Consider the following 27,718-nt stretch of genomic DNA (forward strand, 5'->3'; position numbering starts at 1 on the left):
TTTTTTATTTGTAAATAAAAAAAGAGAGAGGTAATCACTTACCTCTCCAGATGATATAGACTGGAAAAAAGTTTATTCAAAAAACAATCTGACTGTCAGATTGTTTTTGAATATTTTTTTTTCCAGCTTAACTGGTGTCTATATCATCTGGAGAGGTAAGTGGTTAGTTACCTCCTTCTTTCTTATTTATACATTTAAAAAAAATACAAAAAACCCCACTAAAATAGACTAAACAGACGGCACCTCCATCCTGCCCCATACCAATTAACCAAATAGCAACACACATGCAGAAAATGCAAATGCTTTCTTAACCGACCCTTTCTCACACGTCTCTTGTGATGTTGTCTATCTGCCTGTAAAAAGCCAATTTCACAAAAAAAAAAAACCAACAGTATCTGGAGTTAGGAAGAACCGAGAATTGTTAAAGGGGCACTATGGCAAAAAAATTTACAATTTAAAATATGTGCAAAAATAAATAAGTAAGAACTACGGTTTTTCTGGAGTAAAATGAGCCATTAATTACTTTTCTCCCATGTTGCTGTCACTTACAGTAGGTAGTAGAAATCTTACAGAAGAGACTTTGGACTAGTCCATCTCTTCATGGGGGATTCTCTGGGATTTATTGATTTTCAACAGCACTTCGTGAATGGCAGTTGCTCTGTCCAACTGCCAAAAAACTGTGTAGTGAGCAGGGAAGCTGGCCAGCATCATTGTTTAAATGCTTTTTAGGGAATATCATTATAAAGAAGAAAAGCTTTTGCTGAGAATCCCCTATGAAGAGATGGATTAATCCAAAACCTGTCGCTTCTGTCAGATTTCTACAACCTACTGTAAGTGACAGCAACATAGGAGAAAAGTAATTTATGGCTCATTTTACTCTGGAAAAAACATACTTCTTATTTGTTTATGTTTGTACATATTTTAAATTCTAAAATGTTTCACCATAGTGCCCCTTTAAGGTGGTCACACGATACAATTTTTCATATTTCTTTTTACTTCAAGGTTTATCATAATAATATTTTCTGAATGATTGTAACATTTGAAAAATCTGACCGATATATCATACACGTTTGATTTTTCCCCAAATATGAAAAAAAATTTGAAAAGGCTGAAAAAAATGCTTAGGTCTAGAAATTAAGTACCCTACATCATTACATTTTCACAGAAATGAAACAGAGGAATCAGCAATTTTCAATCGACTTATATCGCTAAAAATGGGGGAAACATTTTGATTTTTCTGCACAACTATCATTTTTATCAAATTGTTGTAAAATTGAATCTTTTTATTGTATCCTGTGTGGCCACCTTTACACATATACAGAGGGGCACAATAGTGCTAGGAAGATCCCAGAGAAATAAAAAAACTATAAACTTCACATTTCACAGCTGATCCTACAGGCTTTTTTACTTCACTTTTGTGGTTAACTTGTTATGGGTGTGAAGGGCCTACTTGTTTATGACCATTGCAAGTGGGGCCCCCAGGTTGTGTGTCACTGAGGGGAAGCAAGAGACTTACTTCTTGGCAAGAAAAGAACAATGCATGAAATTACACTGATAGGGCTTGATTCACACAAGAGTGCTAACTGTTAGCACGTCCGTTTTCGTGCAAATTTTCGCAGTTGCCTGCACTCGCGAATTTTTACGCGCAATTAAACGTTTTTGGGCGCAAACGCACATTTTTGTGTGAAATCGTTATCGTTTGCACGCGCAAATGCGGATTTTCGCACAAAACGATAACTATTTCAGCCGGAAATTCGTGTTTGCGCGTGAAAACGTTCAATTGCGCGTGAAAATTCTAGAGAAAACGGCCGTGCTAACAGTTAGCACTCTTTTGTGAATCAAGCCCATTGAATTAGAGATTTATTTTTCCTGGCCACAGACCTACATTCATGCACTGGTTACAGACCTGGGAGTAATATGATCTGGTAAGCCTTTTTGGTATCGGTTGAAAAGGGCGCCTGAGCTGCCTGTATGAAAAGGGCGCCGCCATAGACATCAATGTTATTTCTGGAAATATGGGTTACAAGGTGTAGAAAAGGGCGCCCGAGTTTTGATATGGGCTACACCAGGATCCTTTTTTGTAGCCGAAGTTTATACGGGCTACACCAGGCGCCTTTTTTTTGTAGCCGAAGTTTTTATATGGGCTACAAGCGCTGGAAGCCGAATTATTTCATTCCCCCACTATCCATGGCGGCATGGAGGGGAAACAGTAATTAACACATCCCAGAGTTTTTTTTGTAGCCAAAGTTTTTATATGGGCTACACCAGACACCTTTTTTTTTTTTTGTAGCCAAAGTTTATATGGGCTACACCAGGCGCCTTTTTTTTTTGTAGCCGAAGTTTATATGGGCTACACCAGGCACCTTTTTTGTTGCCGAAGTTTATATGGGCTACACCAGGCACCTTTTTTGTTGCCGAAGTTTATATGGGCTACACCAGGCACCTTTTTTGTTGCCGAAGTTTATATGGGCTACACCAGGCGCCTTTTTTTGTAGCCGAAATTAGTATATATATGGGCTCCACCAGGCGCCCTTTTTTACAGGCGCCCTTTTCATATAAACCCGCCTTTTTTTTCATGATGGTGGTCACTGTGTTGAATTGTGCCCCTATCTGAAGAAGGTTGCACCAGTGTTGAGAAGTAGTGATGATCACATCTAGGAGAACTCATGGAGAAGCATGTGATTTGTTTCATCAGCAGATCACAGCTCTTATTTGCTGTATTCACTTCCGGCTTGAGCATATGATCATGGTTAGCTAATCAGAGACTTATACATCTATCACCGGAATAAACTGATCACATGTTTTGCTATGAGTTCTACAAGACATGGCCATCACTGCTGAGAAGTTACAGTATATTGTTGACATCATGCTGAAGATGCAACTCTGGCTGTACTCCACCTTCCACCTGTTAATGAGCATGGACAGACCAATACTATTTTAAAATCAGAAACTAGCAGTGTTAAGGTAGCCATATCTAGCGATGGTGGGCAGATTGGACCAAGAGACAAATCTCTCTCTGATCGAATCTGACCAGAGAGAGATCTGTCAGCTGCCCATACACTGCAGGCCGATTCCCAATCAATTGCATGCTAAAATTGATCAGGAATCTGCCTAGTGACACCGCATCTTGCTGCCTCGCCTTGCCGACGCTATCTCCCTAATGTTTAATGTCCCCCCGGTGCCCAGTGCAAGCTATACATTACCTGTCCGTGGCCACCACTTGTCCTCCTCTGGCTCCGGGCTTCCTCCATTCTCCATACATGCACACTACGTAGGTGACTAGTAACGTGGGCTACTACTAGGCAACCATGTGGGGCGCGCATGCTTGGAGCAAGGAGTGCGCCCGGAGCCATCTGAGGACAAGCAGCGGCCACTGACAGGTAATGTATAGCTTTCACTGGGCACCGGGGAAGGGGACGTTAAACATTAGGGGGGGCAGCGCTGGGGGTTTCTTCGCTCGTCCCAATATCGCTTGCCGTTAACACCGTGCACTCGATCAAGCAAGTTGACCCTACATCTTGCAGCATGTACGATCGACTATTTGGTCACATTGTCGGTCGGGCATGCATTTGGTGACACCGATTTTCAGCCGATTACGATTATAATAATCAAATTGGATGGTCGAGCGGCTGCCAAGTCATCTGCTGTATGGCCACCTTAAGTAGGAATTAGTAGACCAACAATGGTAGGATAAGCCCAGCCAAAAGAAGAACTCAACACTTTCACAGGAACCTAAGACTAGCCTTACAAGGGTACATTTTTTGGTCAGTTTATTTAATCTGCTGGTAGTAATCGGTTGCTCTGAACTTAAAGATGTTTTGATCCATCTCCCATCCTGATTCCATACACAAGACCTAATCTCAGATCTACCTGACTGGAGCTTTCCATGAAAATTTCTGTTTCAGAAATGAGACAGTTTCATATCTGGATAACTTAACATCGGATTGCAATGTGAACTGCGGATGCCCAAACGACGTCTGGGACCCCGTGTGCGGCGAAAATGGTGTGGCCTTCGTCTCCGCCTGTCTAGCAGGATGCTCCTTCTCTGCCGGAAGTGGTCAGGATGTGGTAGGTATTGCTCTAACCACTGATATGTGTATCTAATGGTGTGTACACACTTGACAGATAAATGAAAGATATCAGACTAATTTTTCCCCCTTCCATGTAGTATGAGAGCCATACTCTACACAGTCTATTCTATTGAGCTGAACTCTCTATCAGATAAAAATCTTTGCAAGATGCTGCACACAAAAATGCTGTACAAAAGATCAGTATCTGCAAAAGATCTGTTCCTGCAAAAGATCCGTTCCTGCAAAATGCATTCATAGCCTATTATATCTGCAGATCCTCATACACATCTTGTTTAACAGACTTCATCTGCATATCTGACAATCATCTGCAGATCTGAAGATCCAACCTGGTGGATCTGATCTGCAGATGAATGTCTGTTAACCACTTAACATCTCAGTCGTTTTCAGCTTATGCATCCGAGCAATGTTCACCTCCCATTCAGTAGCCTATAACTTTATCACTAGTTATCACAATGAACTGATCTATATCTTGTTTTTTCCGCCACCAATTCGGCTTTCTTTGGGGGGTACATTTTGCTAAGAGCCACTTTACTGTAAATGCATTTTAACAGGAAGAATAAGAAAAAAAATTAAAAAATTCATTATTTGTCAGTTTTCGGCCATTATAGTTTTAAAATAATACATGCCTCCATAATTAAAACCCACGTATTGTTATTGCCCATTTGTCACGGTTATTTCACCATTTAAATTATGTCCCTATCACAATGTATCGCGACAATATTTTATTTGGAAATAAAAGAGCATTTTTTCCGTTTTGCATACATCACTATTTACAAGCTTATAAAAAAAAAAATAGAGAGAAATATTTCATCTTTACATAGATATTTAAAAAGTTTAGACCCTTAGGTAAATATTTATGTTTTTTTTTTTTTTATAGTAATGTTTTTTTTTTTGTTTTTTTTTTATTAAACATTTTATGTGGGCATTTTTGGGAGGGTGGGATATAAAAGTGTTTAATTTGGGGAAATATTGGTGTATTGTAATGTTTTTGAGGATTTTCTTGTAGTTTTACTTTTTGGCCACAAGATGGCAATCTCGATTTTTTTTACATGACGTCACTCTAAGCGTACAATGTACGCTTAGAGAGACACAGCTTCAGAAAGAGCGAAGCTTCCGAGAGAAGCTGTCGCTTTTTCAGCGGGGGAGAGGAATCAATTATCGGGCTCCATAGCCCGATAAATTGATTCCGTGGCTACCGACTCCGCGGCCGGGAGTGCGCGTGCACGTGCGCGATCGGCCGCGGGAGCGCGCCTGTCCTCCTTGACGTTTTTATACGTCAAGGAGGACAAAGTGGTTAAACAAGGTGTGTATGAGGATCTGCAGATATCATAGACTATGAATGCATTTTGCAGGAACAGATCTTTTGCAGGAACAGATCTGTTGAATGTGTACAGCATCTTTGTGTCCAGCATCTTGCAAAGATTTTTATCTGATGGGGAGTTCAGCTCAATAGAATAAACTGTGTAGAGTATGGCTCTGGGTAAGATTGGTCTGTGATCTTACCTTTTCCAAAGACGTTTATCTCAAGTGTCTACGTAGCATTAGTCATGCAATCCTGCATTCTATTCACGGACAGAAAAAAACAGAGTTCGATGAGGGAAAGAAGAATGCCTCTTATCTCAAACTGGACATTAATATGCTTCCAGTTTGAGTCTCTTTAAATCAATCAGGATGTGTATAAGCCTCCTGTCAATCCTGGGTGTGTGTGTGTGCCCACCACTTGTTCACAGCCAAACTTAACCACTTCAGCCCACAGGCCATTTTACCCTTACCGCCAACAGCCATTTTCACCTGTCAGCGCTCCTCCCATTCATTAGGCCATAACTTATAACTGATTCTCACTCCTGAATGATCTATACCAGCGGTGGCGAACCTATGGCATGTGTGCCCAAGGCGGCACGCAGAGCCGTCTCTGTGGGCACGCGTGCTGCGTCCCATCACATTCACCACGGCTGAAAATCTGGCCTCATGCATGGAGGGGTTGGAGTGGGAGGCCGGGAGCAGTGCCAGAGGGAGGGGGTCAACTCCTTGCTTTCTTCTCCTTGGGCCCCTCCTCCTGTCTCCATGCTCCTCCATAGTGCTGCTGCGGACAAAACAGCTTCACACTCACCTTCCCTGGCTCCGGGCTCCATCAGACGCTAGAGCTCCAGGTCCATGCTGTCTCCTTTGCATTGCCGCTCACACTACTTCCTGATTCAGTGTGAGCGGCAGTGCACAGGAGACAGTATGGACCTGCAACTTTACCATCTGATGGAGCCCAGAATGTGAGTGTGATGCTGTTTATTATGCAACGGTAGCGCTATGGAGAATCATGGTGACAAGGGGGGGGCCAGATGTGAGTTTTCCAAACTCAAAGCAGCTGCCCGCTGAGGCCACTCACCCACCCCACAGCAGCCCGCCTGTGGAAGCCACCCATCCTCAAATTAAAACTTGTAATTAATCATAGATGAGGGGGAATTAGACAGGCTAAACTCTCTAAATGCAGACAGGGTGCATTTCTCTCTGTTTCTCTTCTGTATTTGTAAGAGTTCAGGTCCACTTTAAAAAAATGTACAATAGTTATTAACCCTGTGTAAGCCCTCTCCTCTCATAGATTCCAAAATAAAAAAAATGCAAAAAACCCAAAAAAATAAATACATAACAATAAAGTGACACATTTAACCTTTTGGTAGCCAAAGTAAAACTTTATTTGGCTGCAGGGCAAAATTTTTCCTGCCGCTAGGGAAGTGTGCCTTTCCCATTGATCTCACTCTTCTTCCTCCACCGTGGCGGTGATATAATCCCAACATGTCTCCTTGGTTCCAATCACATGATATGACATGTGATCAGGGATCCAGGAGACCATGTCAGCGTTACAGTGACACCCGGTGGTGGAAAAGGGGTGATGGAACAGTCTCTTCCATCTCTTTGATCATCCCTCTTCCACCATCTTTTGGATTCCAATCACGTCATATCATGTGATCCAATGTGATCAGGACCCAGAAGACATGCCGAAAGTTCAGAGGAAGAAGAGAAGAGGCCATCTGGAACAGGTAACTATAAGGGCTCTTTCACATCAAGAATGCGTGCAGGAGCCATTCTCCCGCACGTGTTATATGCCCTGCGGCGTGTCGTCGGGATGTAGCAGTGCGACGCAATCAGCAGTAGTGGTAATTAATTAACCTGACGGGAAAACGCAGACTCCCGATGAATAAAAGCTCCCGGGTGCGTCGTACTGCAATGCATCGAAACGCAGCGTCCGCTGTGAAGGTAAAGTTAAAGTCTATGGACTTTCATTTTACCTTGGTTAATGCATAGTTTCGATGCATTGCACCGCAGGAAACGGGCTCTGGTGTGAAACTACTCCCTACTCGTTTGGCTGCACTAGGTAGCCAAGTGAGATTTGAAGGCAGAGGTTTAGAGTGCACAGCAGTTTTCAAACAAAATATTAAGTTTGAAGCTGATAATGGGTTAAATAAAATGCATAAATAGTTACCTTAGGGGCTCACCTGTTTTACGATGTATGCCATCAGGGCATATTACTCTTATTTTTGCAAATAAAAGCTTGTTATTATTGATCGGGTACAAAAAGCAGTTGCTTAATTTCCAAATAGTATATTGTTGCCACATATTGTACTAGGAACATCATTTAAATGTTGAAATAGTTGGGAAAATGGGTAATTAAAATGTGTGGGTTTTATTTACAGTAGCATTGTTTGTTTTAAAGCTATAGGGGGTGGAACTGGAGAAATAGTTATTTTTTTTATTTTCTTCCTTGTTTTTTTCTTTATAATACACAAAATACACTTGTTTTTACCACATGCTCTAATCTTTGTGAATTGGCATTTATTGCGGTATTACTTCACAAGCCGGTATTGTATCTCACTAGTTGGTAATTTTCATCTTACATGTGGTAACAGCCTTAGTGGATTGACATTTCACAAAATGTACTGTAAAAATCAGCTGTTTTCTGCTTTACCGAATGTGTTACATAGTTACATATAGTTACATACTGTATTTTTTGGACTATAAGACTCAATTTTTCTCCCCTAAAAGTGTGTGTGTGTGTGTGTGTGTGTGTGTGTGTGTGGGGGGGGGGGGTCACTGCATCTTATAGTCCAAACGCAGGGAGTTCATGACTTGTGAACGCCTGCCAATATGAACCTTCAACCCACCGCAATCAGTGTTGCCAACCTTTCCCGTTATTTTTTACTGACAAATACGTAAAAATTTACTGTCAAAAGAATGTTTTACTGACAAAATCCCCTGCGCCGCGCGGCACGCCCAAAAATGGGTGTGGTCACGCAACAGAATGTGGGCATGGTCATGGGTGAGGCCAAATATACATGATTTTAGTAGTGCTGTAAAAGGTCTGCCGGGGAAGTTTGAGCTCTGCCATAGTGTTTCCCCCCACCCCCAAAATACATGTAATCTTACAGCATTTCACCAAAAATAGACGTAAAAATACAGATAATAAGGCAGTGGTTCCCTAAAAATAGATGTAATCTGGCAGCAGCGATTCCCCCAACATACACATAAACTGGCAGCAGTTCCCTAAAATACACTTAATCTGACAGCAGTGGTTCCCCAAAAATAGGTAGCCCCAGGTCTATAGGTGTCCCTAGAGTTGGTTGCCAGGGGTATAGATGTCCCCAGAACAGGTAGCCCGGGATAGAGATGTCCCCAGAACAGGTAGCCAGAGGTATATGTGCCCAGTATATGTAGCCAGGGGTATATGTGCCCAGTATATGTAGCCAGGGGTATATGTGCCCAGTATAAGTAGTAAGGGGTATATGTGCCCAGTATATGTAGCCAGGGGTATATGTGCCCAGTATATGTAGCCAGGGGTATATGTGCCCAGTATATGTAGTAAGGGGTATATGTGCCCAGTATATGTAGCCAGGGGTATATGTGCCCAGTAAATGTAGCCAGGGGTATATGTGCCCAGTATATGTAGCCAGGGGTATATGTGCCCAGTATATGTAGCCAGGGGTATATGTGCCCAGTATATGTAGTCAGGGGGATATGTGCCCAGTATATGTAGCCACTAGACAGAGGTATATGTCCTCAGTATATGTAACCAGAGGTATATGTCCCCAGTTTATGTAGGCAGGGCTATATGCCCCCAGTATATGTAGGCAGGTGTATATGTGCCCAGTATATGTAGTCGGGGGTATATGTCCCCAGTATATGTAGGCAGGTGTATATGTCCCCAGTATATGTAGGCAGGTGTATATGTCCCCAGTATATGTAGGCAGGGGTATATGTGTCCAGTATATGTAGGCAGGTGTATATGTCCCCAGTATATGTAGGCAAGGATATATGTCTCCAGTATATGTAGGCAGGGGTATATGTCCCAAGAATAGGTAGCCAGGTGTTCCCCCAGCAGTAGGGGAGCAGCGCAGAGAAGGAGAGCTGTGGGCACAGTGGAGAAGGGGGGACGTCTCCCCCTCTTCCCTCACCTTAGGGCTCTCCCTCCCTCGCTCTCCCCTCCAGAACTATATGTTGTGCCGTGGCTGGCAGTGGGTGGAACTTACCTCCGTCTCGTTGCAGGCGCGGCATGCTCTAATGCGGCGGTGCCCAATAGAGCGTGTGTTGTCAAATATAGCTGCCGTCTTGCTTCCTGTGGTTCCGCCGCTGTCATAATCTGCTTCCCAGCGCGCGGCTGATTGATGGGAGAGGCGCGGCAGAACCAGAGAGGCTGACTGATGGGAGAGGCACGGCTGAACCAGAAAGGCGTGGCTAAAGGGGGAGAGGAGCCAATTGTGAGCGTTTCCTCTCCCTCCTCTGTGATGTGTTGTGGCCACGCCTCCCCAAGTCCCGCAGGATTTTAGGTCAGGAGACCGGCAACCACCGCTCGTCCATCTTTGTGAGGAGTGAAGAACGGAGGCTTTGTGAGGTGGGGAAATTTACATTATGGTGGTGGTGGGTTGGGTCGCGTTGCGGGTCAGGTCGGGTGGATTCCTTCACTGCAGGGCTGACTGTGAGCCGAGGCCTATTGTTAGTGGTAGTGTGGTGGTGTGTCGGGTCGCATTGCGGGTCAGGTCGGGTGGATTCCTTCACTGCAGGGCTGACTTTGAGCCAAGGCCTATTGTTAGTGGTAGTGCAAGGGGATTGTCGATCATTCGAAGCTATGTGCTGTGTGTGTGTGGGGGGGGGGGGGGGGGCTTAAAAAATGTGGGCACCCCTAGTTAAGAGAAGGATTCTTGCTATATACTGCCAAATTTGCTAGTGTGGGGAGGGGGGTTTGTCACTATGTGTGGGGAAGTCATGGTTGTGGTGCAATTCTGATAGCCGAGTACAAGATATCTACCAACATTTCCCATGCTAAATTTAGCATTTATAATGTTGTTATACGACTATACAAGACTTGTATAGTAATATACTAGCATTATTAATGCTAAGTTCAGTATTTGAAATGTTGGTAGATCTCCTGGCCTCGGCGAATTTTAAAGTAGCTTGGGAGCCGAAAAAGTGTGGGCATCCCTGCTCTAATGGATTTGCCGCTAGTCTGGTCTGGTCCAGACCAGAGCAGCGGCACCAGAACTTCCGGCGCTTGGAACGAGACGGAGGTAAGTTCCGCCCACAGCCAGCCGCCACACAACACTTAGTTCTGGAGGGGAGAGCGAGGGAGGTAGAGCCCTAAGGTGAGGGAAGGGGGGGGGGATGGCCCCCCTTCCCCACTGTGCCCACAGCTCTTCCTCTTCTCTGTGCTGCTTCCCTCCTGCTCACAGGGAGGCCGACTGGCCGCCCTTACAGATGCTGCTGAATTCCTTACGGAATTCACGGGCAGCTACATTTGTAACAAAATTTACGGTATACCCGTAAATTTACGGGCGGTTGGCAACACTGGCCGCAATGTTGGGGACTCCCTGTACTGTGCCCATGCAGAGGAGGACAAACACAGGACACAGGGGGACACAAAGGGGCATGGAGGAGGACACGAAGACACAAGGGGTACAAGGGGACATGAGGTACAAAGGAGGCATAATCCACAAGATGCCAATTTACCATGGATGCACCATGTTTAGTATATATTTTTTTCCCAGTTTTTGTCCTCTAAACCTAGGTGCCCCTTATGGTCAGGAGCGCATTCTAGTCCGAAAAATACGGTTATTAGTTTGGTTGAAAAAAGACTTTGTCCATCGAGTGCAACCAGAAAAAAAAAAAGAAAAGAAAGAAAGAAGTGGTAATGGTAATACTTAATGAATTGAAGCTAATGTGCCATAATTAGCTGAGCGTAGCTCCCAATATGCACGTTACATCTAACCACACCTAGAAAAGTATACTGCCTGATTATTAATTGATGTCTGTGCCTCACCACTAACATGATAAAAGGAAAGTGCGGTTACGGACACACCTCTTCAATGTTTGAAATGTTCTACGTGTCGCTGACTGTTAGAGGCAGTATTTTCTATGGATCTACTGAGGATGGTCAATAAGATGCAAATAATTTTAACAACATTTGCATAATCCTGCATCAACTCGGAATCATTTGCATCTCATTGACAGTAATCCCTAGAATCTACTATGACACAGCACTGCCTTAGTATTAGGTCTTTTTATGGTGTTGTGTTGTCCATATATGCCACACAGCAATAAAGCTGAGCTGTTTCTACACAGGTTTTTCATAACTGCAGCTGTGTATTGACACCAAATGCCACCGCCACACTGGGCCAATGTCCCAGAGAGACTCTCTGTGATACAATGCTACTCTACTTCATGATCCTCAACCTGGTCTGCTGCTTCATCTACTCTCTCGGGGCCATGCCTGGTTACATGGTGCTCATCAGGTACTGTGTGTGTGTCTGGTTACATGGTGCTCATCAGGTACTGTGTGTGTGTCTGGCTGCACGGTGCTCATCAGGTACTGTGTGTGTGTCTGGTTACATGGTGCTCATCAGGTACTGTGTGTGTGTGTGTGTGTCTGGCTACATGGTACTCATCAGGTACTGTGTATGTGTGCCTGGCTACATGGTGCTCATCCTGTGCTGTGTGTGCATGTCTGGCTACATGGCTCTCATCAGGTACTGTGTGTGTGTCTGGCTACATGGTGCTCATTAGGTACTGTGTGTGTGTGTGTGTGTCTGGCTACATGGTGCTCATCAGGTAATCTGTATGTGTTCCTAGCTACATGGTGCTCATCAGGTACTGTGTGTGTGCCTAGCTACAAAGTGCTCATCAGGTACTGTGTCTGTGTCTGGCTACATGGTGCTCACTGGGTACTGTGACTGTGTCTGGTTACATGGTGCTCCTCAGGTACTGTGTGTGTATGTCTGGCTACATGGTGCTCATCAGGTACTGTGTGTGTCTGGCTGCATGGTGCTCATCAGGTACTGTGTGTGTATGTCTGGCTACATGGTACTCATCAGGTACTGTGTGTGTGTCTGGCTACATGGTGCTCATCAGGTACTGTGTGTGTCTGGCTACATGGTGCTCATCAGGTACTGTGTGTGTCTGGCTACATGGTGCTCATCAGGTACTGTGTGTGTGTGTCTGGTTACATGGTACTCATCAGGTACTGTGTGTGTCTGGCTACATGGTGCTCATCAGGTACTGTGTGTGTCTGGCTACATGGTGCTCATCAGGTACTGTGTGTGTCTGGCTACATGGTGCTCATCAGGTACTGTGTGTGTGTGTCTGGTTACATGGTACTCATCAGGTACTGTGTGTGTCTGGCTACATGGTGCTCATCAGGTACTGTGTGTGTCTGGCTACATGGTGCTCATCAGGTACTGTGTGTGTCTGGCTACATGGTGCTCATCAGGTACTGTGTGTGTATGTCTGGCTACATGGTGCTCCTCAGGTACTGTGTGTGTATGTCTGGCTACATGGTGCTCATCAGGTACTGTGTGTGTATGTCTGGCTACATGGTGCTCATCAGGTACTGTGTGTGTATGTCTGGCTACATGGTGCTCATCAGGTACTGTGTGTGTCTGGCTACATGGTGCTCATCAGGTACTGTGTGTGTCTGGCTACATGGTGCTCATCAGGTACTGTGTGTGTCTGGCTCATGGTGCTCATCAGGTACTGTGTGTGTGTCTGGTATGAGCACCATGTAACCAGACACACACACACAGTACCTGATGAGCACCATGTAGGTGCTCATCAGGTACTGTGTGTGTGTGTCTGGTTACATGGTGCTCATCAGGTACTGTGTGTGTCTGGCTGCACGGTGCTCGACAGGTACTGTGTGTGTGTCTGGCTACATGGTGCTCATCAGGTACTGTGTGTGTGTGCTGTGATGATCTGCTCAGCTGGCTGCACAGGCAGACAGCTGTTTGTCCATTCCTCTAGTCTGTGGGCTGCAGGTCTCTGGAACAGAGACCTGTCTTTCCATTGCAAGTTTCTGGTCTGTTCTCTTGCTGGGGAATTTGCATACATTCGTTATGCAAATCCCCTACCTGCCTTCTTTGATGACTGGCACTATAAGAGCTTTATGTTTCCCAGAAGGCTTTGCTGGTCATTTCCTTTCCATGGTCTGTTCCTGATGGACACTGCTGGAGTGTCAGCCATTGCTATCTAGTATAGTTAATTCCTGGGGGTTGCTTTCAGGCTCCCCTTCTAGCCCAGTCAGGTTGTATTATCTGTATTGCCTGTTCTGTCTTGTCTTGCCTGTTGCCATTGTCCTGTCCCAGCGGTGGTGGACAGGAAATGGTTCTGATCTCTGTTCTTGGAGTATAGCTGGTGCAGCGGTTGCTACCAGCTATCTCTTCTGTTCTGTCTCCTGGGATCGCGCTAGCTACTTTTCGCTAGCGCTGTGGATCCTTCTGTTCTGTCTCCTGGGATCGCGCTAGCCACTTTTCCGCTAGCGCTGGGGATCCTTCCGTTCTGTCTTCTGGGATCGCGCTAGCCACTTTTCGCTAGCGCTGGGGATCCTTCTGTTCTGCTACTCTGTACCTGGATCGCGCTAGCCACTTTTCGCTAGTGCTGTGGATCCTATCTCTCGTTTGTCCCTGTTTTCGTGTATCTGTCTTGTCCGCTACGCTTGCTGGAGGCTCGGTGAGGTAACCGTTAAGCAAGCACTCGCGTCCTCTGTTTCATGTTTGTCTGTCGATGGTTAGTTAGGCGTGCTTGTCTCTATTGTGCTTATCACCTGGAGATTGCGCATAACCGCGTGCACTGTTGCGAATGAGTGCAGTGTTCGCGGTTAGCTAGCGTTTGTTATTTTTCGTATCTCCTTATTGTATTATTTGCTGTGCCTTTGCTACCCTCGTATTCTATTCTGATCTGCCTTGTGTCACGTCTGGCGATCGCACCTCTCGCGATCGCGTTCCTATTTCATATCTGCTGTTGTGTGTGCGCGGTCGCGGGGTGGCGACTGGATTGGCGCACACACATACAACCTGTCCCTTTGCTCGTTCTCATTCGCAATCGCCTCTCTTGCGATTGCGTTCTGCGCTTCGTACAATTCCTGTCTGGCATTTGTGGAGGTACAGAGGATTGGTTCCTCTGCACTCCTCAGCGCCATCTGCCGACAGGAATTTCCCTCTACAGGTGCGTAGCACCTTTTGCTGGGTGCCTGCAAATATACGCTTGTGGAGGATTTCCGTCGTGTCAGCGCACGCGTTGTGCGCTGATCACGGAGAAAGTTCCACAATCGTTACATGTGCCTAGCTATATGGTGCTCATCAGGTACTGTGTCTGGCTACATGGTGCTCTTCAGGTACTGTGTGTGTCTGGCTACATGGTGCTCATCAAGTACTGTGTGTATGTCTGGCTACATGGTGCTCATCATGTACTACGTGTGTATCTGGTTACATGGTGCTCATCAGGTACTGTGTGTGTGCCTGGCTATGTGGTGCTCATCAGGTACTCTGTATGTGTGTCTGGTGCTCATCAGATACTCTGTGTGTGTGCAGGGGGGGTAACAATAAGGGATTCAACCCCTGCACCCATGGGGGGGCCCGTGGCAGGAGAGGTTGCAACGTTGCCGGGGAGGGGGGACAGTCCCTCCCTCACCTTGGGCTCTCCTCTCAGCGCTCCACCTCCTGCAATTATTAGTGGCAGCAGTGGCGGCAGGCAGGACACATACATCCATCCACCACAGAGGTCTTCGATCTCTAAGTGCTTCATTCTACTTCCTGTTTAAACAAGAAGTAGCATGAAGCACTAAGAAATCGGAACCTCCAGCGCGATGGAGGTACGTGTCCTGTCTGCTGCTGCTGCCACTAATAATTGCAGGAGGGGGAGCGCTGAGAGGAGAGCCCAAGGTGAGGAAGGGGAGAGCTGAGAGGCGAGCCCAAGGGAGGAAGGGGGGAATGTGCCCCCTCCCCGCCAATGTGCGGCCACGCTTTCCACTCATGTTGCGACCCCTCCCGCCCCCCTTAGCTGGCCCGATGGGGGCGGGGGGGGGGGGGGGGGGGTTGGGCGGGGATTTTTTTTTTTGCAGGGGGGGGCCGGGGATTTCTAGTTTCGCCCCTGTGTGTGTGCTCATTGCGTAGTCTGTGAATAGTGATGTAGCGAACATCACATTTTGCCTGATGAAGCGGGGTCATACCTGCGAAACGCGTTGCATTTTCCCCTGGAGTATGTAAATAAATTTGTTCTGCTAAACTTTATTGGCATATCTTGTGTTTGTTTGGAGGAGATAAGTCCACCACTGCCTCCACAAATTTTAAACTTTTTAGACATTTTTATTCTTCTGACGCCTCTGTATCCCTGTTCCATTGTTCTAAGTCTACCCTTGGTGGAGGGGTGTCATCCCCTTTTTTCCTGATCTACGGAGAGCGACTTCTTAATCCTGAGTGGAGTCAGGTCTAATCTCCACACCTGCTGTTACAGTGGTTGCCTTTGAGGTAACCCTGCTTTGTGAGTATATTTGTATTTACTCTACCAACTTCATCCCATATCACCAGTACATACTACACCATATTTGGCTTTTGGTGTCCCTATCTTTATCACATTTTCGGTTCGCAAACTTACTGCAAATGTTCGCGAACCGGCTGCTTGCAGTGGGCTCCATAGACTTAAATGGCAGATGAACGACCGCCAACTTTAGCGGTTAATAGCAAAACCCCGTTACGCGCTAGAAATAATAAATTTGCAAGGTATGCAGAGGAGGGCAGTGGAAAAAAGAGAACATTTTTTTTTCCAAAAGACCTTTTAGTTTTTGAGAAAATCGATGTTAAAATGAGAGGAAAAAAGTTGTGATTTAAATGGGGTAAAATGAAAGATAATGTATCAACAAGCATATAAATGTATGTATTTATTTTTAATATACTCTGAGTGTGGGAAATAAAAAATCTTTAACCAGTTCGGCCTATCTGGACGAGCTTCCTCGTCCAGATAGGCACTGCTGCTGCCGCCGGCTGGTGCGCGCGATCGGGCGCGCCCCCGCGCGCGCTCCCGCTGCCTGCCGCTAGCCCCCGATCAGTGAATCGCTCTAACTTCCCCGCAGAAATACCGACGCTTTCTCTCCAGAGAGCACAGTATTTCTGCCCCCATGAAACTTCTCCCCAGTATTTTAGATCCTGGATGCGAGATCGTTCGCATCCAGGACTTTTTTCACTGTGGCCATCTTGTGGCCAAATAGTAAACTGCACACACATACATTTTTAATAAAAAAAATAAAATATTATTTTACATTTAAAATTAGCAGTTTCCCCCCGACAACAAAAATTACCCACATACACTTTTTTTAATTAAAAAAAACAAAAATACAATTAAAAAAAACAAAAACAACATAAATAGTTACCCAAGGGTTTGAACTTTTTAAATATGCATGTCAAGAGAGTATGTTATTATATTATTTAAAATTATAAGCTTATAAATAGTGATGGACGCAAATTGAAAAAATGCACCTTTATTTCTAAATGAAATATCGGCACCATAAATTGTGATAGGGACATAGTTTAAACGGTGTAATAACCGGGACAGATGGGCAAATAAAATACACGAGTTTTAATTATGGTAGCATATATTAATTTCAAACTATAATGGCCAAAAACTGAGAAATAATGATTTTTTTTTCATTTCTTTCTTAATCTTCCTGTTAAAATAGATTTAGAAAAAATAATTCTTAGCAAAATGTACTACCCAAAGAAAGCCTAATTAGTGGCGGAAAAAACAAGATATAGATCAATTCATTGTGATAAGTAGCAATAAAGTTATAGGCGAATGAATGGGAGGTGAACATTGCTCGGATGCATGAGATTTTCGGACTGCGGTGCTGAACCGGTTAATCTAATTTTATACAATCTGCATGGGGAATGGCGGTATGTGGCATCGGGTGCACGGAGGTCTTCAATCAAAGTATGAAGCTCGCAAGATTAGAGGATATTGGCATGGGAACATTTTCTTAAAACTACAGTTAAGTATTTATGGTTAATTAAGAACAATTTCCCACACTCAGAACATATTTTCCCACACTCAGAACATATTACAAAAAAAAAAAAAAAAATACATTTATACACATGTTGGTACATTATCTGTCATTTTACTTTTAATTTTAATATCAATTTTCTCAAAAAGTACAAGGTCCTCCTGATCCTCCTGTTAAGAGACCAATGGGGAACCTTGGAGCCAAAATTGAAACATGCTTTATCTCTAGCTATACAGAGTATAACTAGAGCTGCGTGGGGAGCGCCGGTATGTGGCGTTGGGTGCGCGGAGATCTTCAATCAAAGTACGAAGCTCACAAGATTAGAGGATATTGGCATGGGAACATTTTCTTAAAACTACAGTTAAGTATTTATGGTTAATTAAGAAAAATTTCCCACACTCAGAACATATTTTCCCACACCCAGAACATATAAAAAAAAAAAAAAATACATTTATACACATGTTGGTACATTATCTGTCATTTTACCTTTAATTTTAACATCGATTTTCTCAAAAAGTACAAGGTCCTCCTGATCCTTCTGTTAACAGACCAATGGGGAACCTTGGAGCCAAAATTGAAACATGCTTTATCTCTAGCTATACAGAGTATAACTAGAGCTGCGTGGGGAGCGGCGGTGTGTGGCGTCAGGTGCGCAGAGATCTTCAATTAAAGTAGCGAAGCTCACAAGATTAGAGGATATTGGTGTGGGACCATTTCCGACAATATTTGCGTGTGAACATTTTCTTAAAGGTACAGGTAAGTATTTATGGTTAATGAAGAAAAATAAAGGACTTTTTGGTTGTTGAGTTTTTATTTCATTTAACCCTTTGTGGAAATGGGTAAGGGGTATACTCATCTCTCTTGGGGAGGGGGATATCTGGGGGTCTCCTTCTTAAAGAGGACTCCCAGATGCCACCATGAACCCCCCCCCGCTTCCCAAAGCATCGTCGCCCCCACCTCCTCCTGGGGCACCGAAAGTGGGGAAAAGCCCCCTGTCCATGGACTGGACAAGGGCTCTGGGGGAGAGGGGAACGCTTGGCCCCCACTCTCTCCCGGGGCCCCCCCCCCCATACCATGGACCATGCGGGCTGGTATAGCTCAGGGTGTGAAGCCCCACTCAGCCGGGGCTCCGCATTCTGGCTATTCCAGCCTGCATGGGGGACAAAGGTTAAAGAGGCTCGGGAGGGGGGACCCCTCATCATTTTTTTTATATTTCCCACACTCAGAACATAAAAAATAAATAAATACATTTATATACATCGGTGGCCATTTGGAGGCGGCCTGCGCAATTTTCAATTTTACTTGGTAGCGCGCCCAGGCTATGCATATGCATAGGTAGGATGTAGTTAGTGTTAGGTCCCCTCCCATGGAGGATTGACATCTTCGCAGTGGGAGGGACGAGTACTTAACAAGTTGCGTGCAAGCTGTTACAGGAAACCAACATCCTCCAGTGGTAGACAGGTCATGTGTATGCTCAGTGTGTATTTTATCCCATAAGTGGGGCTTGCACTCTTTTGCAGGTAGGCACTCATCTGTCTTTAAGTAGCGCTGTTCATTTCCTTGCTATGTACATTTATATACATATTGATAAATTATCTGTCATTTTACTGCATTTAAACTTTTTTCTTCTACATTTAACGTTGAAACATTTCCCACACTCAGGAGGAGAACTTTATATTGTTTTTCTCAAAAACGAAAAGATCGTAAGCACTTAAGGGAGTTTTGTTATTAACCGCTATAGTGTCCATTGAATTTAATGTAAATGCAAATTTTAAAAAAAAATTAGCGTTAAACGCGAACGGCGAACAACCCGGGAACTGTTCACTGGTGAACTGTTCAGGCCATCCCTACCTATGTATGTGTCTGTGTCTGGGATCCTCTCTTGACCAAATTTTCAACCCTAGACTGCGCTCCAGAGCTCAAAAAATCGCTAATGACCCGTCCCACCCAGGTTTCCGCTTCTTTAGTAGGCTCCCCTCAGGGTGGAGATTCCGATCCATCTACACCAGGACCACAAGGCACAGGAACAGTTTCTCCCCCTCAGCCATAAACTATCTTAACTATCTGAACTCTTAGAAATCTCCTCATCCAACCACGACAAGTCTGGTAGCACCTAGCCTGACTGCACGGCTGCACACTTCATATATACGTGTTCAAATGTGTCCAATGCTGTAACTGTATCCTTTATATTGTCTGTCTGCTTACATGTATGTATCGTATGTCCTGCTCGTTCTCACACTAGCCCTGTACTTGCCAAACCCAATTCCTGGCACAGCCCAGTCGTGCTTGGCGAAATAAAAGATTCTGATTCTGTTACGCTGTGTGTGTGTGTGTGTGTGTGTGTGTGTGTGTGTGTGTGTGTGTGTGTGTGTGTGTGTGTGAGTGTGTGAGTGTGTCCCTGGTGTATGTTGTATGTGTGGACATGGTGTATGTAGTATAAAGTGTGGATGGGAATGTTGTATACAGTATGTGCCCTGAATAATAGTTATTAGATTTTCGCTACAGTTTTGATTAAGAAGCATTATACTGTTACAACATAAAATTTTTCTCAAAACAAAATTAAAATAAATACACAGTATGTTGAATTGTTTAGATTTTTTCTATTTTGTGTTACAGCGTTATGCTTTGTTGCACATATTGTTCTCCTCTGTTAATGCCTGGATGCTATGTACAGGTATATCCAGTGATGTAGTTTCTCTGCTCTCTCTCTCTATCAGGAGCATGACCCCAGAGGAGAAGTCTTTTGGTCTGGGACTCCACCTGCTGGGCGCACGAGCGCTCGGTAAGTTTTCCCACAGGAAGTAGCATGGCGACTCAACAAGAGAAACGTGGAGTAGGCCATTTGGGTTGGGGGAATCGGCATATGCGTCTAATAGGTGTCTGTGTTAACTGCCGGTAATCAGGTGGTGGTGTAGCAATAGCCATAGCAGCTGACATGGGGCCCTGGAGTAGAGAGGGCCCAGGTGGTACTTGACGCATTCACTATTAGTTCTTGTGTTCCCCCAGGCTCTGACTTTGTCTCAGTACCCATGGGCTGTATGCAGTGTAGATTGCATGATGGATAGGCATTAGATGTGTGTGTGTGTGTGTGTGTGTGGGGGGGGGGGGGGGGGTTAGGCACTTAGAGGGGGAGTAGGGCTAGGCATTAGGTGTGTGTGTGTGGGGGGGGGAGGAGTTAGGCAAGTAGGGCTAGGCATTAGGTATGTGTGGGAGGGGTAACTTAGGCATTTAGAGGTGGAGCGGGGTTAGGCATTAAGGCCTCGATTCACTAAAGGGTGCTAAGTGTTATCACACCAGTGACGAGGAACTTAGGTAGCTAAAACATCTGCTTCACACGCTAATATGCGCGCAAGGTTTCGCGCGCAAAGTTTACCGCTGCGCAGTGCCTGAACAGCTATTTTGCACGCGAACGGTGCGACCTTTCACGTGCACCGGTGTGCGATCAGTAACAGCTTTGGACATACAAACTACTTAGCACCCTAGTTTGCACGTCCAAAGCCTTAAGACGTGCTAACTGGGTTAGCACCGGTTAGTGAATCGAGGCCTAAGTGTGTGTATGTGTGGGGCGTGGGTGTTTAAAGAGAACCAGAGATGAAGCACCCTCTTGTATTTTACCTTATAAATCAGTGGGAACATGACAGTAAACACCTAATCTGCTCTTTGTTTCATTGTTCTCTGTTTAATCTGACTGTTATCACCTCTGATAAGAATCCCCGACTGAGCACTCAGGCTGCTCAGTCTAGCTTTGCTACAGAAAGATTATAGGTGAGTCTGTCTTCTGTGGTGTCTTTTCAAGCCCAAGCCTGCCCCCTTGTGGCTCTGCTATAATGACTCAGCAATAATCATTCCCAGCAAAGCCAGATTGAATGCTCAGTCTGGGATTCTTATGACTGCTGATAACAGACACTTTTAGCAGTGAGGATGAAACAGAGAGCATGGTAAGTGTTTTCTCTAATGTTCTTACTGATATAATGAAAAATACACAAGGGTGCTTCGTCTCTGGTTCCCTTTAAGCACTTAGAGGCTTAAAGGTAGAGCTAGGCATTAGGTGTGTGTCGGAGGGGTGATTTAGGCACTTAGAGGTGGAGGACGGTTAGGCATTAGTTGTGTGTGTGTGTGTGTGTGGGAGGGGGGGGCGGAATTTAGGCACTTAGAGAGGAGGTTGTTAGGCGCTACATGGGGTGTTTTTATTAGACACTTAAAGGGAAGGGTTATGGTTAGGTATTAGGTAGGAGGCTTCCCCTACCCTACTAGGAGGGGTGGGTCCGAGTGAGAATGGGTGCCAGGTAGTGCATAGTAAAGTATCGGTAATGTATATTACCTATAGTTGACTACTAATGGCTCCATCTGGTGCCACAATATGTGGTAAACAGATGTGACCAGAAGTAATGCAAATGGCTATATACTAATGACACAGCAACATAAGCAAGGATAGAGGCGCTTGGCTGTATACCAGACCCTTACTAGTTTTGTTCTCATCGATTTGCCTGATGAAGCAGGATTGTGCCTGCGAAACGTGTTGCAATTGGGAGTACCTATTAAATGCTTCTTTTTTTGTATGAAATAACAGAATTGTGTCTGTTTGGTCTACTCGGGAGGTAAGTCCACCACTACCTCCTCTTTTAAACGGTTTCTAAGACTGTTCTATTCTATATTTGGTGTTCAAGATTCCACACCATAAGCAATGATGTTCTTATACCTAAAAATGGGAAGGCCGACTAAAATACCCAGAGCTCCCAATGCTTTTAAAATGGAAAAGAGGGACAACTTTCAACGTTCCAGGAAGGGGGAATTTGTTTTGATGTAAAAAAAAAAATTAGGCAATACTGTAGAAGCACCCAATGGCATAGCTAAGCAGTTTTGGGCCACAGTGCAACTTTTAAATTGGTCCCTCCCAAGCACTCTATGTATAACAATTCATGTAGCACAACAAAACCTGTCAAGGACATCCACAGTGTGAGGGGTGTAAGCAGAGGATTCAAAGCATCTACAGAACAAACACAGACCATTTATATTGTGCTTTTCTCCTGGCAGACTCAAAGCGCCAGAGCTGCAGCCACCAGGGTGCGCTCTATGGGCAGTAGCAGTGTTAGGGAGTCTTGCCCAAGGTCTCCTACTGAATAGGTGCTGGCTTACTGAACAGGAGGAGCAGAGATTCGAACCCTGGTCTCCTGTGTCAGAGGCAGAGCCCTTAACCATTACACCATCCAGCCACTACAGAAGTGATCATTACCAGCATAGCATCATTGTAGAGCTAATACTGTGGTTGAGGGAGGGTCCCTAGTGGGCCCCTCTGGTCCAAGGACCCCATGTGGTCGCAGCCTCTGCATCCCTTATTGCTAAACCGCTGGAAGTACCAAAACACCTTCGTGCTGTGATTTTTAGCTAGTCTTCACCCAGAAACATCTGATTTGCCTGGAATGTTATCTTATTTTTATAGGTGGAATCCCTTCCCCGATTTATTATGGAGCTGCAATAGACACCACCTGCATAAAATGGGGGACAACCAACTGTGGGGACCCCGGAGCCTGCCGGATGTACGACTCTGATGCTTACAGGTAATCTCTGATATTCCAAATACGTTACTGGATACATTACACCAGAATGATTGTACACCGTTTCAAGTGTGAAATAGAGGTGCAGAGTGATCTGTCCCATAAATCCGAGGTGACCTGGAGGCGGTGACTGTCCTGTATAATTTTTAGTCCGAGGAAATGGTTAAAAAAAGTAAAATAAACCCACATGGCAGTTCCAGTTCTAGTAACAATGAGGTCCACAAGCAAAAGTAACCCAGACAGACACCATAACCTTCCCTACCCATCAGACTTGACCAAAAGGCGGCGGCATTATTAGACTTTTGTTGCAATCAAATTCCCCCCAGAGCCCGCGAGTTGGCCTCTGCCCGAACACCCCCCCCCTCCCCCTCCAACTTAACTCTTACCTCTGATCCCTGGGCAGAGTATTTGGCAGAGTATTAACTGACCTGCGCCAGCCGAGATGCTCCTCCACTGGTCCGCGGCTCTGTGCATTGCCACCTTCATCCTCTCAGGGATCACCTGGCGGGCCCGGCAGTCAGCTTAGGACCCTAGGCAATTGCCCAGGGTGCCCAAATGGTGGTGCAGCCCCTGCCAAGTGGGACATTACTTAATAGAACATTCAAATACTTTGTTTATGCCGAGAGAGATTTACCTTCCTGTCAATTTGATAATATCACATAGCAGTAACACACAAAAACCTGTTAATAATAAGGAGTATGGAAGTGTCACTGATTTAAGATACAAGGGATCTATAATTACTGAATAATATGAGGTTAGTCAAGAGATATAACAAGTGTTTTGTATTGGTTACTAAGAAAAAGTATATGTACACATGCTGGATTAAACCGCAGCGAGGCCACAGTTAACCACCTCGACTGAGAATGTAGCACCAGGTCTTTAACGATGACTGAAGCCCAACTGACCAGTGAGTGCACGGTTCTCCAAATCACCCCACCCACTAGGAGCCGCTCCTTTGTGTGCCACACATCGCCCCTCCTCCCTTCTCCATAGCAACAGATGCTTGGGTGTCTCTTAAATAAAAATGTATATACACATAACCATTTATCATCTGTTTGTCATCTATGCTTGTGAAACCTAGGGTCTCAAAAGAAGGAAAAGCTCAACCTGTACAGGCCAACAGTGGTTAGTGAATTTAAACGAATACTGAGCTGTGTCATCAAGACTCCTCCATTGTTGCTAAGAGGTGAAGAGTAGATGCTTGTATTGAATTAGCCACTTGAGTTGCTCATCAGACAGGGTAGTTGGAAAAGCCTTTTAGTGAAAACCAGATGGAAGGCAACTCTCCTGACCATACAGGACAAAGATTTATGATGTAGAGAAAGGCTTGCATAGGCCTGAGGTATGACGCTGGAGGCAGCAAGCCTGAGACTGGCATAGCTTGCAAGTCTTGGTGGAGCCAACTGGGTCTTCTCTACAGCTATAATACCATGAAGTAATACTACTAGCACACCTGATAACAATTTGCAATGCAGAAATTGATCCAATGATTATTTGTCTTATCTATCTTTCGTTCAAAAACACTGAAATGTTAAGGTGGCCATACATCACTCAATGTATGGCCAGATTGACCATTAGATAGACTTCCCCCCCCCCTACACCTGTGATGTATCATGTGAAACAGGCACTCGCGGTAACGGTGGACACCAGAGGAGGTGAGGAGTAGTGCTGGTGGATAGGTGAGCCCTTAACAGTGCTCACAGGCATGGGGTGAGGAAATACACTTGAGGAAGAGGTCTGTTGGGTCCATTGGTCGTTGTGATACTGCCGCGCATCCAACCGAGACTTTGCAGCTCAGATTTTCCACCATTTCTAATCCATCCATTTGAACGATGTTGCCAGAAATTGGTTGAAAGATTGACCGGGCGCTCATGTTGCAAAGCCAATTCTCTTCCAATTAGATAATATTTTTGAATTAGGTTTGAATAGGCCACAATATTGAGTAATGTATTAGCGCCCTTAGCTCTAGGATTGACCAATGGAGTTCCATGACTCACCCTCTAGTCTTCCATCTAGTCAGGAAATTCCATGGAACAATTATAATGATCTCCCCCTTTCTCCACTCTTTGCAGATACCTCTATATTGGGATCCCGGCAGTACTGCGCTTTGCCTCTTATATCCCCTGCATCTTCATCCTACTGGCCCTCAGAAAGACATCTCGAAAAGAAGTTGCTTCCATTAAACAGTCATCTCAGACAGAAGTTGTGGGATGATAATAATTATGGTCTCAGGGAAAGACATGAAGTGACATGAGTCAAACAAAGACTTTTATAATCTCCAGCCGGAAGTCTAAACTCTACTTGTGACACCCAGAAGAGGCACGAAGCTGGATTCTACTAACATGATGCAACAGGGGTAGAGCAGCCAACGAAGAGCAGGCATTTTCTATAGGGTCTGACCTGCAGCACAATAAGGGCCCCCAATGGTCCGGCTACACAGTGGCCCATCCAGACAACAACAAGACGCTACAAATCACTATGAATAAAATGATCTTTTTGTACTGTTTAGCTTCATCTCTTAGAAATGCTCCAGCCAAAACATAGCTGTGGATATTGAAGGAAACGATAGACCCTCTGTCAGGTCCATGATACTGTTTGTGTTCCCAGGGAGAGGGAGCTCTTCTGACTTTCAGCTTTATGGACATGGGTGTCTAAAAGAAAGTGAGAGGAAAGCTTCCCGAGGAGACACGTACAGCAACAAAAACTAGATGTTCTAGCCCTTGTGTACCTGAGATCACACTATAGATGTATTTATACCTACCTGGGGCTTCCTCCACACCCATGACGTGCGTTGGCTCCCTTGCTGTCTTCTATGGCCACTCCGATATCTTCTTATTGATGACAGTAATCTGGCCAGTCGTGCGCATGCGTGGCTCAGCTGCATGCGTGCCTCTGTTGCGCTCCCACACCCAGGAGTGTTCTTCGCCTGAGTGCTACTGTGTAAGAGCAGAACGCTCCCGGCTGTGGGAGCACGGTTGGGGGCACGCACGTATCTGGGCCACGCATGCACAGAAGATCGTGGTCAGACAGATTGGGGGGGCAGGAGGGGTTGCAGCATGACCACCTACATCAGCGAGGAGGGGGGTCACTCCCCCCTTCCCTCACCTCGGACTCTCCCCTCAGTGCTCCCCCTCCAGCAGTAAATGGGTGGCAGCAGCGGTGGGCAGGACCCCAGGCATATCTCCATGCATTCCACCGTGGAGGTCCGATCTCTAAGTGCCACATGCTACTTCCTGATAAACAGGAAGTAGCGTCGGATGCTTAGAGAGCAGAACCTCCTTTCGGTAAAACAAAAGACGTATGCCTGTGTTCCTGCCCGCTGCTGCCACCCATTTATTGCTGGAGGGGGAGCGCTGAGGGGAGAGCCTGAGGTGGGCGGGGGAGTGGCCCCCCTCCCCGCCGATGTAGGTGGCCATGCTCTCCCCTCATGCTGTGACCACTCCTGCTCCCCAAAACGGCCCTGGACGGGCCCCGGAGGGGTCCCTGCAGCCCCTATTGTTACGCCACTGCAGCACCACCCTTGCTTCTTTCATATGGTCGCTGCATACGGTGGGTATGCGGCCACGGTCGTTTTTGAGCTCCCCCCACCATATGCGGCAACCGCAGATTCTCCAGTCTGGCTCGGAAGTTTCAGCACCCTCCCTATAAAACATATAAGACAACCCCTGACTTTTGAGAAGATTTTCCTGGGTTAAAAAGTAGTCTTATACACCAGAATATACAGAGGGCCATGCAATGTGCGTTGTTAGAAAAAAAATAAATATGGTTGCCTCCATATTACATACCTTTCATCTCAGGTTCCCCTGAATGCTTGTTCCATCCCGACATACTGGCAATCACTGCAAAGAGTGTGAAAAGTGTTTTCTATGAAGACAGACATTTCAGTGGTTCTTCGAGAAACTACTTTAGTTCAAATACGGTTCTAAAAATGCACCAAGACACTATGTATGTTTGTATATTATTTAGTATTTATATAGACATCTTCCTTTGCACTTTACTGAGTATTTAGTCTTTTACTGAGGATGGTGGCTAGAGGCCGGTGCAAGCGATAGAGACCCCCTCGAGTGAGAATCTAGCGTGTGCACGAAAGCCCCTCAACAGAACAGTACAGCTGGCATACCTCCCAACTTTTTGAGATGAGAAAGAGGGACACTTAAGCCACACCCCTGATCACGCCCCCGTCACACCTGTAGTCACGCATACCATAAAGATTTCATAAGAAAAATGGAGGAGGAGGAAAGAGAGACAGGGCTCTCAAAGAGGGACTGTCCCTCCCAAAGAGAGACAGTTGGGAGCTATGGCCAAGGTGACACAGTTGGGGGTCGCCACAAAGTTTAAAAAACTTTAGAAAAACCCGTTATCACAGTTTGCCAATGGAGGCTGGGGGCAGGGTCTCCGATCTCTGATGATTTATTGATTTATAGGCGGCAGGTGAATTATTGCCACTGACACTCACAATCCTTGGAGCTCCACCCAGTGGATTAGGAAAGTGTTGAAAGTAAGTTAACCCCCCCCCCCCCCCCCAAAAAAAAAGCCTACTGCCTTGTGCAAGTTTCTGGACAGTCTCATAGTAACAGTTCTTCCGACAACGGGTGGCGCTGTAATGCTGACATCATCTCCTGGATCCCAATCACATCATACCATGTGATCACTCAGATATGATCGGGACCCAGAAGACCTGCCGGAAGTTCAGAGCCACCTGTAGAGGAAAAGAAGAAGCCATCCGGAGCAGGTAAATATAACTGCTTACTGCCACCCACTCGTTTAGC

At 45.4% G+C, this 27,718-nt stretch overlaps 1 protein-coding gene and 1 long non-coding RNA gene across 3 annotated transcripts in view; one reads left to right on the forward strand and one right to left on the reverse strand.

The window, feature by feature from the left end:
• The window catches only part of LOC137564306 (solute carrier organic anion transporter family member 1A2-like), a 59,653-nt gene extending 34,198 nt beyond the window's left edge, over positions 1-25,455 (forward strand). Inside the window, exons 11-15 of the mRNA XM_068278034.1 lie at positions 3,906-4,068; positions 11,694-11,863; positions 20,112-20,176; positions 22,835-22,952; positions 25,022-25,455. Of these exons, the coding sequence (XP_068134135.1) occupies positions 3,906-4,068; positions 11,694-11,863; positions 20,112-20,176; positions 22,835-22,952; positions 25,022-25,163 (658 nt within the window). The 3' untranslated portion in view covers positions 25,164-25,455. The remainder of the gene's footprint in view (positions 1-3,905; positions 4,069-11,693; positions 11,864-20,111; positions 20,177-22,834; positions 22,953-25,021) is intronic.
• Positions 1-27,718, reverse strand: part of LOC137564308 (uncharacterized) — a 205,368-nt gene that overhangs the window by 96,953 nt on the left and 80,697 nt on the right. For both annotated transcript variants that reach the window (XR_011030571.1, XR_011030570.1), the window contains exon 4: positions 26,735-26,788. This is a non-coding gene — a long non-coding RNA (uncharacterized lncRNA). The remainder of the gene's footprint in view (positions 1-26,734; positions 26,789-27,718) is intronic.

Source organism: Hyperolius riggenbachi, chromosome 3 (assembly GCF_040937935.1).
Source record: "Hyperolius riggenbachi isolate aHypRig1 chromosome 3, aHypRig1.pri, whole genome shotgun sequence".
Classification (NCBI taxonomy): domain Eukaryota; kingdom Metazoa; phylum Chordata; class Amphibia; order Anura; family Hyperoliidae; genus Hyperolius; species Hyperolius riggenbachi.